The sequence below is a fragment of the Centropristis striata genome, chromosome 3 (assembly GCF_030273125.1).
Source record: "Centropristis striata isolate RG_2023a ecotype Rhode Island chromosome 3, C.striata_1.0, whole genome shotgun sequence".
NCBI lineage: Eukaryota > Metazoa > Chordata > Actinopteri > Perciformes > Serranidae > Centropristis > Centropristis striata.
Genome location: NC_081519.1, coordinates 14706929 through 14718984, shown reverse-complemented (window position 1 = coordinate 14718984; position 12056 = coordinate 14706929). Strand labels below are relative to the sequence as shown.

General features: G+C 37.0%; 1 protein-coding gene across 1 annotated transcript in view; it reads left to right on the top strand.

Moving 5' to 3' along the window:
- Positions 1-371: 371 nt before the first annotated feature.
- Positions 372-12056, top strand: part of dnai1.2 (dynein, axonemal, intermediate chain 1, paralog 2) — a 32599-nt gene continuing 20914 nt past the window's right edge. Inside the window, exons 1-17 of the mRNA XM_059329364.1 lie at positions 372-553; positions 753-818; positions 990-1085; positions 1270-1350; positions 1628-1754; positions 2053-2108; positions 2258-2413; positions 2603-2662; positions 2785-2913; positions 3877-3961; positions 4055-4172; positions 4372-4415; positions 4581-4828; positions 5132-5221; positions 5742-5829; positions 6019-6098; positions 11784-11932. Of these exons, the coding sequence (XP_059185347.1) occupies positions 518-553; positions 753-818; positions 990-1085; positions 1270-1350; positions 1628-1754; positions 2053-2108; positions 2258-2413; positions 2603-2662; positions 2785-2913; positions 3877-3961; positions 4055-4172; positions 4372-4415; positions 4581-4828; positions 5132-5221; positions 5742-5829; positions 6019-6098; positions 11784-11932 (1709 nt within the window). The 5' untranslated portion in view covers positions 372-517. The remainder of the gene's footprint in view (positions 554-752; positions 819-989; positions 1086-1269; positions 1351-1627; positions 1755-2052; positions 2109-2257; positions 2414-2602; positions 2663-2784; positions 2914-3876; positions 3962-4054; positions 4173-4371; positions 4416-4580; positions 4829-5131; positions 5222-5741; positions 5830-6018; positions 6099-11783; positions 11933-12056) is intronic.

Below are 12056 nucleotides of genomic sequence, written 5' to 3'. Positions count from 1 at the left end.
GAAGGTGTCTACATAAGAGTCACACAAGCCTGTCAGAAACATGACATGACAAGTATCATGAGCATGAATTGTTATTTTATATTCTGTTATTTGTCCTTATATTCCCACATGTTTCATTTTTTCCCCATGTTTTATTATTTATTTCCACATAAATTTACTTATTCTTTTACAGATTTCTTCTCTTTTATTGTACTCCTATTACTCCAAAAAAAAAAAAAAAAAAAAAAATGGAACAAAAATGCTGTTTCAAAAGTTACCATCAGGTATTTGTTGGTGTTGGTGTGTGTATAATGACAATAATAATAAACAGCAATTAACAACTCGGATAATTTTTATAACCGAGGCGGCTGGTTGTCTTGGCAACTTATAAACAGCAGCAGGCAGCTGCAGAGGAGCGAGTCTTCTGTTGCTTTTAGCTAACGTAAACTGTTTAAAGTTTAACTTTTTACGGCGTGGTGCTGTTTTTTACACAAAACTAAATAGGTAATTAAGACATTAAACCTGCAGTCTTTTCGCAATGCCATTGCCTAACGCTGCCGCATCTATGAGAAAGGTAAATACTTTGTTTAGCTAGCGCTTAGCTTACAACAACCAACCAAAAGCTTTCGTTTGCTAACTCAGAAAAGTTGTAACGCTACGCTACAGCTACTGAATAAAATGACAGTTATACCATTATTGGTACACCGTTGTTTTAAGTAAACTGTTGCAGCAGTTTGCTAACTATTTAGCTGTTTTCAATCGTTGTCACACAGGGCTCAACTGTTCTGAAGGTAACTTTACCTGGTGTGAAGTCAACTAAAGCTGCAAGTAAGAAAAAGGTGGGTGCTTTTCCAGCTGCCAAACCTGTGACAAAATACTAAAAACTGATGACAGTTCTTAATCCGGCATCTGGCTGCAGTATGAAGAATTATTGGAAACACGTGTGCTATTACAACTTGTAATTTTTAATTTAACCAAGACATAAATCTATCTTACATTTAACATTGCAGGATGAGGAAGAGGGAGTGGATACAGGTGATGGATGGGACGAATGGTCTCATGGGAAAGCACTTAAGCCTCCAGATCAACTGGAGCTCACTGAGGCTGTAAGAGATCTTCATTGCTCAAGTTTAAGACAGCCGCATTGGCTCAGACTTTACTGCTGTTGCCCTATTCTTTTTTTCCAACTAGATTAATCAATATCTATCAATCAAAACCTTTGCCAAATTAGTCAGGCATGTGTAACCCACGCTGTTGTGCACTCTGCTTTATTTATAATGATATCATTAGGAGCTGAAGGAGGAAGTCACAAGGATTCTGACTGCAAACAACCCTCATGCACCCAAAAATATTGTCCGCTACAGCTTCAAGGTAACAAAGTTATATCCAGTCTTATTACTTTACATCACTCACTGTAGATGCCTCACTGCAGTATTAGAGCCACCTCATGTTGAAGATTTTTTCATGAGGAAGGCAGACATCCGTGCCACCCTCTTAGCTAGTCACATTTAAAACTATTCCCAGTTTGAGAGTTTGATACCATGAAAGTGGTTCATTGACATACATTTTCTTCTTGCATAACGCAAATGAAATAAAACAGGTTTGTGTGCTCACTGCTCCTCACATCATTGCTTATTGTGTTTCCCAGGAACGATCCTACAAGCCTACCAGTGTTGTGGATCAGATGGCTGTTCACTTTGTGTTGGAGGGCAGCCTCCTGCATCAAGACTCTGATGAGGCTCGTAGACTGAGGGCCAGGGAGGGTCTCCCTGACGGTAGTTACTGAAATATGCTTCAACAATATTATATGTTAATACATCACAGTAACACTTTCTTTGCAATTCAAGGGTTATACATTATTCTCTTCCTTAACAACTGCACATGGTGTTACATCTTTTTTTTTTTAGCATGTAGTGTTAAGTTTTCTTCTCAGGTGTAGTGTATAATTGGTGCCACAAGATGTCACTTTCAACATTTGGCTTAACATTGAAGATGTCCTCAGAGTTGAAAAAGAGTGATGTGTTCATTTTTTAGAAAGTCAGATTATGATTTCATATTTCTATATGTGTCCAGAGACTGCAACAGTCGATACTGGAGCCGAACCTGATGAGGACAAACCAGAAACCCCGGTAAAAATATGTTTTGTTGAACTAAGTTCAGAGCATTGTAAATTCCATTTTGACCTATGCATTGCAGGGTCCTTTTGATTACATTTCAAGTAAAATAAGTCAAGAGTGTAACTTGATCTACAACACCTTCCCCTGTTGGATTTCCACAGGCTACACCCTTAGAGGATGGAGGGGATGTGGAGGAAGCTGGAGAAGATGACAGACCAGACAGCGTTGCCTCAAAAACAGACAGGAAGGAGCCAAAAGTTACCAACCAGTTCAACTTCAGTGAGAGGGCGTCCCAGACCCTTAATAACCCGCTGAGGGTAGGAAGAGGAGCATCTTATGTCTTATTTCAACACAACTCTTCACAGTTGACATATCTAACATTTACAAAAGCTTTAAAGTTTAAATATAGGAGGGTATGAAAAACCCAGTATTGATGTCTGTGTTATGAAATATTCATAGCCTAGTGCATCAAGAGTTTTAGAGGAGTCATTTTTATGTTCCTGTAGGAAAGGAGCTGCCAGACTGAACCTCCTCCACGCTGCATCTTCTCTGCCACCGCTAATCAGGTATTGAATTCCCTGACTTGTTTAAAAGAGATGTCTAGGCCAGGATTGTTTTCACACTGTGGAGCATTAGTGAACATATGTGTTCACATGGGCTGACTGTAATAGCACCATTCTCTTTGCAGTGGGAGATCTATGATGCGTATGTGGAGGAGCTGCAGAAACAAGAAATAAATAAAGAGAAGCAGAAAGCTGTCACATCAAAGAAAGAAAATGATAAAGGCAAGAAGAAGACAATGCTGATGGAGACTCAGGTAAATTGAGAGTTCACCAACTTTCCTGCCAAAATTAATATGAATGTGGTATTACAATTAAAATATCTCAAAATGACTAGACCTATATATTATGTTTTGTTGAGTTGTTTACTTACATTAGGCTAAATGTTGGGATGATGAAAATAATTTTTCAAACCTGTAGAAATCAGTCATTTTAAACAAGGTTACAGTCAGTTTTATTTGATTGCCTGGCATCATCTCCCCATTGTGCATGCTTCAACATTGTGGTTGTTTGCCAGATGCTGTCACAGATATGTTTTTGAATTGATATTTTAACCGGCTGAAGGATTTTAGTCTTCGAACATCTGGATCTTAAATTATCAAAAAAAAAAAAAAGAGCAGATCAAATGTTAGCTGCAGCTGGCTTGCAGCTCTTCCAGGACATCCTTGGTCCAACAAACATAGTTGGAGAAAAGATTTTTATCTTGAAACTGCTACATTTAGTGTTTTTAGCATTTTTAATAATTTGGTCCGTTGTTCATAATTCAGCTCTGGGTAAATACCTCTTTAATGATGAACCCTAAAGGAATGCTAACCGGGAGAAGCTGACTACAGTGATGGCAGTGGTGGAGAAAACGACAATTCCCATGGTTCCATGCTGCTTCATGACATTACCAAACATAGTATTTTGTTATTGTTCTGATTGAGGGACCCCTAGCAGCAGATAATTACACTTTGTGCGTTTAATAGCCTTTAAATCAATAAAGCTAACAATAAGACCCAGGAGTCGTGATAACGCTCTGCCATCATACTCATATTGTCATGCTGGTTTATGATAACTTAATAAGGTAGAGAAATTAAGCAAAATATAAAGGTCTCATCTAAAATTACATAAAGCATGTTCTTGGTGTTACTCATTTGGACAGTCAATTGTCGGGGGGGGGGGGGGGGAATCACAGCATAACTTGTGATAAAATAACTTTGTCATTACTTTTGCTGCAGAATGATGACAACACCAAAGTGGGAAAGGCGTCCAATATATTTGAACGAATGGTCACTCAGAATACTTTTGATGACATAGCACAAGGTATGTTCTAGTAAATATGTCAGACAATATCAACTTCAATCCCTTTTGATACTCAAATTGCTATAATTCCTCTTCTCTCTGCCCTCCTTTTAGATTTCAAATACTTTGAGGATGCGTCTGATGAGTTCAGGGACCAGAAAGGCACCCTTCTCCCTCTGTGGAAGTTTCAATATGACAAAGCCAAAAGACTGTCTGTCACTGCCCTCTGCTGGTAGGTCTGCGCATCAGCTGTGGTAACATTCCCTTATAGATGATTATTATTCTGGTGGGGAATATGTAGCTGCAACTGCCATACTGTCTGTTGTTTTATAGATGAATTGATTGTATTCCATAATTATCAGTGTTAGTATCCCAATGTTTTTGCTGTTATAAGAATGGTGAATGACTGATTGATGCCCTGTCCTCGACAGGAATAAGAAATATCAGGACCTTTTTGCTGTGGGAATGGGATCATGTAAGTACATAGGATAAAAATGATAATTCATAAGTGAGCACTTATACTATTTTATTTTCAACTGATTTCATCAGATTTGAAACTGTTGCTTTTTTAATGAAGCATATTTGGTATATTACCTGATCTCTCCTTCTGTTCCCTCTCCTCTGTCCCTCTCCTGGCCAGACGACTTCAGTAAACAGGGGCGTGGCATGCTTGTCTACTACTCAATGAAGAACTCTGCTTTCCCTGAGTACATCTACCCCACTGATTCTGGTGTCCTGTGCCTCGACATCCATGAGCAGCATTCCTACCTGGTAGCAGTAGGCTTCTATGACGGCTGTGTGGCTGTGTACAACTTGAAGGAAGAGGGATTGGAGCCTGTCTATAAGAGTACAGCTAAGACTGGCAAGCACACAGACCCTGTGTGGCAGGTGAGAGGAGGCAGAGGTGATGGAAGTTCAGAGTGTGTGTCTAGTCACTTTTACTTTCAATCCACTTGTATGTTAACTGGGAAGTTTTGGTATCTTGAGAGCTCTTAAGTGGAAGTGGACTAAAGAAATATCTAACACGAAACAATGCTGAGTTATGATACTCTAACCTAACAGAGAATTGTATGTACTGGAGAAGAAAGGAAATATTATTTGGATCATGAACCTTTTCCCATACACTTGACCCAACCATTCCCTTTGTTTTCAGTAGATTTATTTATTTTCTTCTTTCTTTTTTTACTTCAGGTGCGCTGGCAGAATGATGACATGGACAATAACCACAATTTCTATTCTGTGTCGTCTGATGGCCGAGTAGTGTCCTGGACCCTTGTCAAGGTTAGCTGAGGCATTATAATTACTGATATATATATTCACTTTTTAACTTGTACTCTTATATTGTAGTATTTAATTTTCTCTCCTTACATGTTACTGTATTCACAGAAATGCAATGACCTGTTTCTGTGTGCATTTTGGATAAGTGTTTCTCTTTGATTGTTAACATTTGTTTATGAGAACCACAACTTCAATACCAAGTCGATGCTTTAATCCTGAAAACATTACATTTTTCTACAGTACTGCAGGTACTGTAGGGAACCAGAGACTGTATGAAATACCTGGGTGACAGTGAACTAAATTAAATAGAACAAGAATTATGGATGACACTAAGGCTCTATGAACTCCGGATGACAACAATTTATTGATTTACGATTTATTGATCGTTTAGTGGTATCAATTGGGTTTCGAGAATTGTGTAATTTCACCTGTATTGTTATCAACTATTACATTTCTGGTATTGTGACATTGCTTGTATACAATATATCGGTCACTGCATCACAGTGTGTTTGCATGTTTGCAGAATGAGCTGGTGTTTACAGACATTATCAGACTGTCCCTGAATGGTGCTATCTCTGAGGGGCCAGAAGGTGTACAGCACCCTGGCATTGGTAAGGTCTCCATTACTCAGCATGTAATCTTATGCATGTATATAAGAATTTACGCAAATTACAACACTATTTTTTAAACTGCTATTACCCATGTAAAGTACTACACCTTAAATATCACCTGGTATCTGATCAGATTTGTCTTAAGCAGTGAATGTCAAATATTAAGTGCTTGATTTCTTTTGTCCACAGCCTGCGGTACATCATTTGACTTTCATAAACAGATCGATTATCTCTTCCTAGTTGGAACAGAGGAGGGGAAAATACACAAGGTATGTATCTAGGATTCCACTGATTTAAGCTGAAAGACTTAGGTGACTGCTAAAATTACAATAAGCATGTTGTTGACATGACTCATTTAGACAGAGTCAAATGTCCAGGGGGTGAAGGAGTCACACCACAACTTGTGACATCAGTACATTTCACAGTCACAATTACATAGATAAATCAATACAATACAAGACAATAATCTGTGATAATAATTTACAATACAGTATATTTGTAACTCATAAAAACATGACCCTTTAATCTTCAGAGTCAACATATAGCTATTTGGTAGTATTCTCCAACTGCTGATTATAATTTGATGTTTTAGTTCGTCCTGGTTGACAACCCCATGAAAATCACTTCAACAAGAAACCATTAATTTCAGTATATAAATTATGCACCAAAATAGTGGTCCCACCCAGAGTGTATATGAATGACAACTGACAAAGGAGCTAGACAGAAAAAGACAGACAAAACAAGTCTGTTTTTATCACATATTATCAGGTATAAATACTCAGTAAAATGGGTGAACATTCTTATTGGAAGCCCAGTATTAAGTATATTAAATTCAGATTTTACCTATTACCATTAACTTCATTAGGGCCATGCTTTTAGCTCCATTTGTCTGCCTGTCTGTCAGCAGGGTTACAGAAAAACTACTGGCCCAATTTCAAGAAATTTGGTTAAGGGTGTAGCATGAGCCAAAACAGAACCCATAAAACTTTAGAGTGAATTACAGGGCGGGTACACAAATAACTTTTCACTTTCAATAACATTGCAAAATAGAGCATTTGTGCTGCATTCATGTTATGCTGGAATATTCTAAAAAATTAGTTCCTGACTGGGAAAATTCAAACAAAAACAGCCATTTAATACGGCATGCCTTGCCAGAGGTCTGAGCTCTCCAAATGCCCCTGGAGTTAGGCCCAACACTGGGCATTGTTATGCCCCTCCTACTGTCTCGGAAGCTGTCCGGGCAAACATCAGCTGCCGATTGGCTGACATGAGAGGGTCGTCAGCTGATCTAGTTCACCTAGGTCAGGGATGTCAGACTCAAATACACAATGGGCCAAAATTTAAAACTTGAATAAAATCACGGGCCAACATTGAACAAATAAACCTTTTAATATATACCAAACATGTTTTGCTTTAACATTAAATATGGAACCAGCAATGCTTATAAACATACAATATATAACTAAATAGTGCAGACATGTAAAATCAAATTTCAAATAAAAAACACATCAATGTCATTAATTTACAATAATAATATAATAATTTGGTATTGCCTCGCGGGCCAAATAAAATTACACTGCGGGCCAAATTTGGCCCGCAGGCCAGAGTTTGACACCCCTGACCTAGGTCTTACAGGCTATAAAAGCTTGTCTCATTCTGTCTCTCACTAGGTCATCGCCCCATGACCACCACTATGACCCATATCTCCTGCCTCCCATCTTACCAGCTTTAATTCCCCCACACAGCAACCTTGTATTCTGATAGGCGACGGCGTTCTCTAGCTCTGATCTAATGTACCCATAAGCCGCTTTTTAATCTTACTCTCTCCAGTGTATATTCTGTGGCTTGACATGGCCTAATATCTATATTGTATCTGCTCAGGCTAAACTACCATTACTGGGCAGACTGGATTGAATGACAACATAACATGGTCTGCTCAGTTGTCCAACCATTATTACTGTATACCGGGATCCACTAGACTTACCAATAGCGACTAGTTAGCAACTCCACTGGTATGAGAAACTTTTCCTTAGTTATGTAACTTTATTTGTCCTATCAAAGAAAAAATAACATTGTTTCAATATGAAATATATGGTGACACTGTTTTTTCCAGTGCCTCCACCAAAACAAAGTTTTTAAAGTTAGTTCCTTAGGATGACTTTTGAAAGTTCATCAAAAAATTTTGCTGATGCTGTGCAGCAATGTCTGATCCCTGAAGTGTGTTTTCTTTCTGTACCACCCCTTAATGACATTAGGATCATCTTGGGACTTCACACTGTCTTCCAGTATCAGCCTTGAAAAACAGAAGCTCATTTTGTTTGTGGTGCACTTACTGATATCGTGCTGCTGGGCTTGTGCCCCAGAGTGTGCACAAACTAGAGAGATTCCATTAATAGTGTGTGTGCGTGCTGGTGTATGTGTGCGGTTGTGTATATTATGTGCACGTGCCCTTATGTGTGTCCATATGGCCCGCTGGGAGCCCCTCAGACATTAAGCGTTTAATGAGTCTCCTTAAGCAGAGGCTCTCTCTGTCCACATCAGACAGCTGGTAGTTTTTGGCTGGCCTCCCACCTTCTCGATGCTTTTCTTTCCCACATTTTCCTTAACGTAGGCAGAAAGACAGTCATTCATTTGCACTTAGTTTGCCCTTTGAAGCACAACATTGTTAAAACAGCTCACTGACTCATACACACATAATTGAAATTGGTTGTTTTTTTCTAAAATTAAACCCATGGAATGAGGGAAGTCTACAGTGTTTGGTGAAATGATGAGACTTAAGGTGGCTGCATGCAAGAGCACACACATCATATAAAAGAGTTTTACCATTGCATCAGATGCCATTTTACTTCATTTAAAAAGATAAAATCACCATCTTTAATGCAACGCACCTTGGTTCATAAACTATTTAATAGAAGACAGTCATTGTCTATTCACATGTGTTGTTGTGTTCTCATTAAAACCACTTTTCTTCTCATATCAGACAAGAATTATCGGTAACACTTTACAATAACCGACTAAGTTGTGTTTATAGATGGTTTATAAACCAATTATTAACCATTTACTACATATTTAATCTTTAAATCTTTAATTTCTTAAATGTATATGAATCTTTTCTAAATCATTAACATGCTTAATATGGTGTTAAAAATGTTATAATCAGTGCAACTTAAACTATTAATAAACTAAAAATTATAATAACTATAACTAAAAATTTAATTGTTTCTTAATGGAAAAGTAACTATAAACTTACATTAATATACCATCTATTTGTCATTTATAAATTATTTAGTTAGTTAAATATTAATAAATTATCTATTTACCATTCTAAATGGTCTATATATGGTTAATAAATAATGATTAAACATTAATAAACTATCTGTTTACCATTTATAAATTATTATAATTTATTGTAAAGTGTTACCGAATTATCCTTGAACTCCTAGACGTAGATAGTCTGAACTGTAGTGAAATCCCTTATTATCTTACTTTTGGGAATCTTTTTGATCAGACATTTTTGAAACATTTTTGTTTGCACGTTGGAGGCTTTGTTCTTTGCAACATGATTAAGGTGAGGTCACAAGCGAAGCAGCAGACTGATTTGTCTACTTCCTATGTGAAACCACGTAACCCTCCTTGGAAACATATGGGCAGACACACACCCAGTATGTGTGATGAAATATGTTGTCTGTCACTTCAAGGCTCAGTGGCACAGAAACCCCAGGAGAGGACAAATAAAGAATCTTTCACCTAGCTGCAGGTCAACAATCAAGCTGTCAGTGCTTGGAAGTGCAACAGCTGTCCCCACAAGCTGTCTCGCTGTTTTTTTCTGGATCGTCCAGTTAATTTATCCCTGCAATCTAACACTGCTGCTGTTTTTTGGTGCCTTTGTAAACCCTATTCTGTCAATTGCTAACAAACTGTGGAAATGTATAGGGCAATTCAACATTGAACCAAAGAGGATTACATTACTCTCTTTGGGTTTAAACTGTCAAGTGTATTAGTCTTAAAGCCTCTCTCCAATCAGCAATGTCTCAGCAAGACTATTCAATCAGCTGTCAGAGAAAATTGCATGTCCCCAGATACATAAAGCATTCTCAAGAAGCTTTTTTAATTAAGTTCTTCTAGGGCTTCCTGAGGAAACTAAAATAGTTTACAAATTCATTTCTCATTCATTTTTTTGGTTCACAAGTTCATTGGGCAAAGTTACGCTTTTATACATGGCTGCAATTAAATGGAATAATGTTTCTGAAACTCATAGAAGCAGAGAGACATTTTCAGCTGGCTTTAAAGAAATGGAGGGACGGAAACAAAGACAAATAACGTTGTTATTATAGATTTTTATCTCTCCTATCAGAGTTAAATTTCACAACATAAATACTAATATTTAGGCAAATTCTCATTCTAATACATAATTTGAATAATAAAAATAATGTTTTTAAATCATTTGTATGGTTGGCTGAAAAGGTAGGTTTTAAGTTTCAGTTTAAAAAAAACAAAAAATGCCATGCCTTATCTCCACATTGTTAAAGAAAATGGAAATAATGTGTATACACCCCGTGATTCTGATCCTGAAAACCAGACCAGTATTTTTTCTGCAATTCTGCTGACAAACAAACTAACAAATAAACTGAACGAAAAACAAAGTAAAGTTTTCCTTCAAATAATCTATTTTACTGTACTCAGAATACCACTTATTGAAACAGTAACTGCAATAGAATACCGTTACTCATATTTTGTATTTTAAATACTTAATCCTGTTGTACTCCCCAACCCTTCTAATAACTGCTGTAAGTATATGTGAGATCTGTCTTCAGATGAGGCAGTATTATGTATATTTTATGACTATGTCAAGTTAGGCCTTGCTTTTCTCTGATTTCCACACGTTTGTACTATTAACCATACTATATAAACACCAACAACAATTACAGTCAAAATATTATTAAGCTGACCAGGAATGGTGTCACCACGGAAACTAGTTGAATGTAATACTGGACTGGTGAGGTAACAATTAGTATTTGAGCAAGCAACTTGTGAGAAAAAACAGAGAAGCTCATAAGTATTCAAATAAGTGCTGTAAACCTGTATTACTATATCATTTCCAACATGGTAGAAGCACATAGTACCAATTCCAATATAATATGTAGTTCAGAGACATTTCAACAACCCTCTAGATCAGTAGTTCTCAACCTTTTTGAGTCGTGACCCCCAATCTAACATGCATGTTGTCCGCGACCCCCGCTCACTGAACACAATCTCACAGTTCAGATAACCCAAAAAAGAAACAAAATTACCAAAAAAAGGAAACAGAATGACCAAAAAAAGGAAACAAAATGACCAAAAAAGACACAAATTGACCACAAAATGATCAAAAAAGACAGAAAATGACCAAAAAAGGAAACAAAACTACCAGAAGAGACAGAAAATGACCAAATATGACACAAAATGACCAAAAAAAGAAACAAAATTACCAAAAAGACAGAAAATGACTAAAAAAAGACAGAAAATGACCTAAAAAAAGGAAACAAAATGACTAAAAAAGACACAAAAAGACCAGAAAAGACAGAAAATGACCAAAAATGACACAAAATGACCAAAAAAAGAAACAAAATTACCAAAAAGACAGAAAATGACTAAAAAAAGACAGAAAATAACCTAAAAAAAGGAAACAAAATGACAAAAAAAGGAAACAAAATGACAAAAAAAAGACTAAAACACATTAACAAATGAACACTTTAACACAGTGGAGACAGAGCTGACTTCCAAAATGATTTGGCGACCCCCAGAAATCATCTTGCGACCCCAATTGGGGTCCCGACCCCAAGGTTGAGAATAGCTGCTCTAGATAACAAAAGGGTTCAGTCACTTAACATTGTGTTAAATAGTTAAATATTCTGTTTATTTTTCTGTATACCATCAACTTTGGTCCAAGTGAGTATTTTGTGTGTATTCCCTAGTGCTCCAAGACGTACTCAAGCCAGTTCCTGGAGTCCTATAATGCCCACAGCATGGCAGTGGATGCTGTAAAATGGAACCACTTCCACCCAAAGGTTTTCATCTCGTGCAGTTCAGACTGGACCGTCAAGATCTGGGACCATACCATCATGTAAGACAACTGATAAAGATACAGTGAATACTTGTAGCTACTACTGATATGACATCACTCTATACATATTATATGTCATATCACAGCCCTAAGGATTATTTTATTTTGTCTATATATTTAGTTT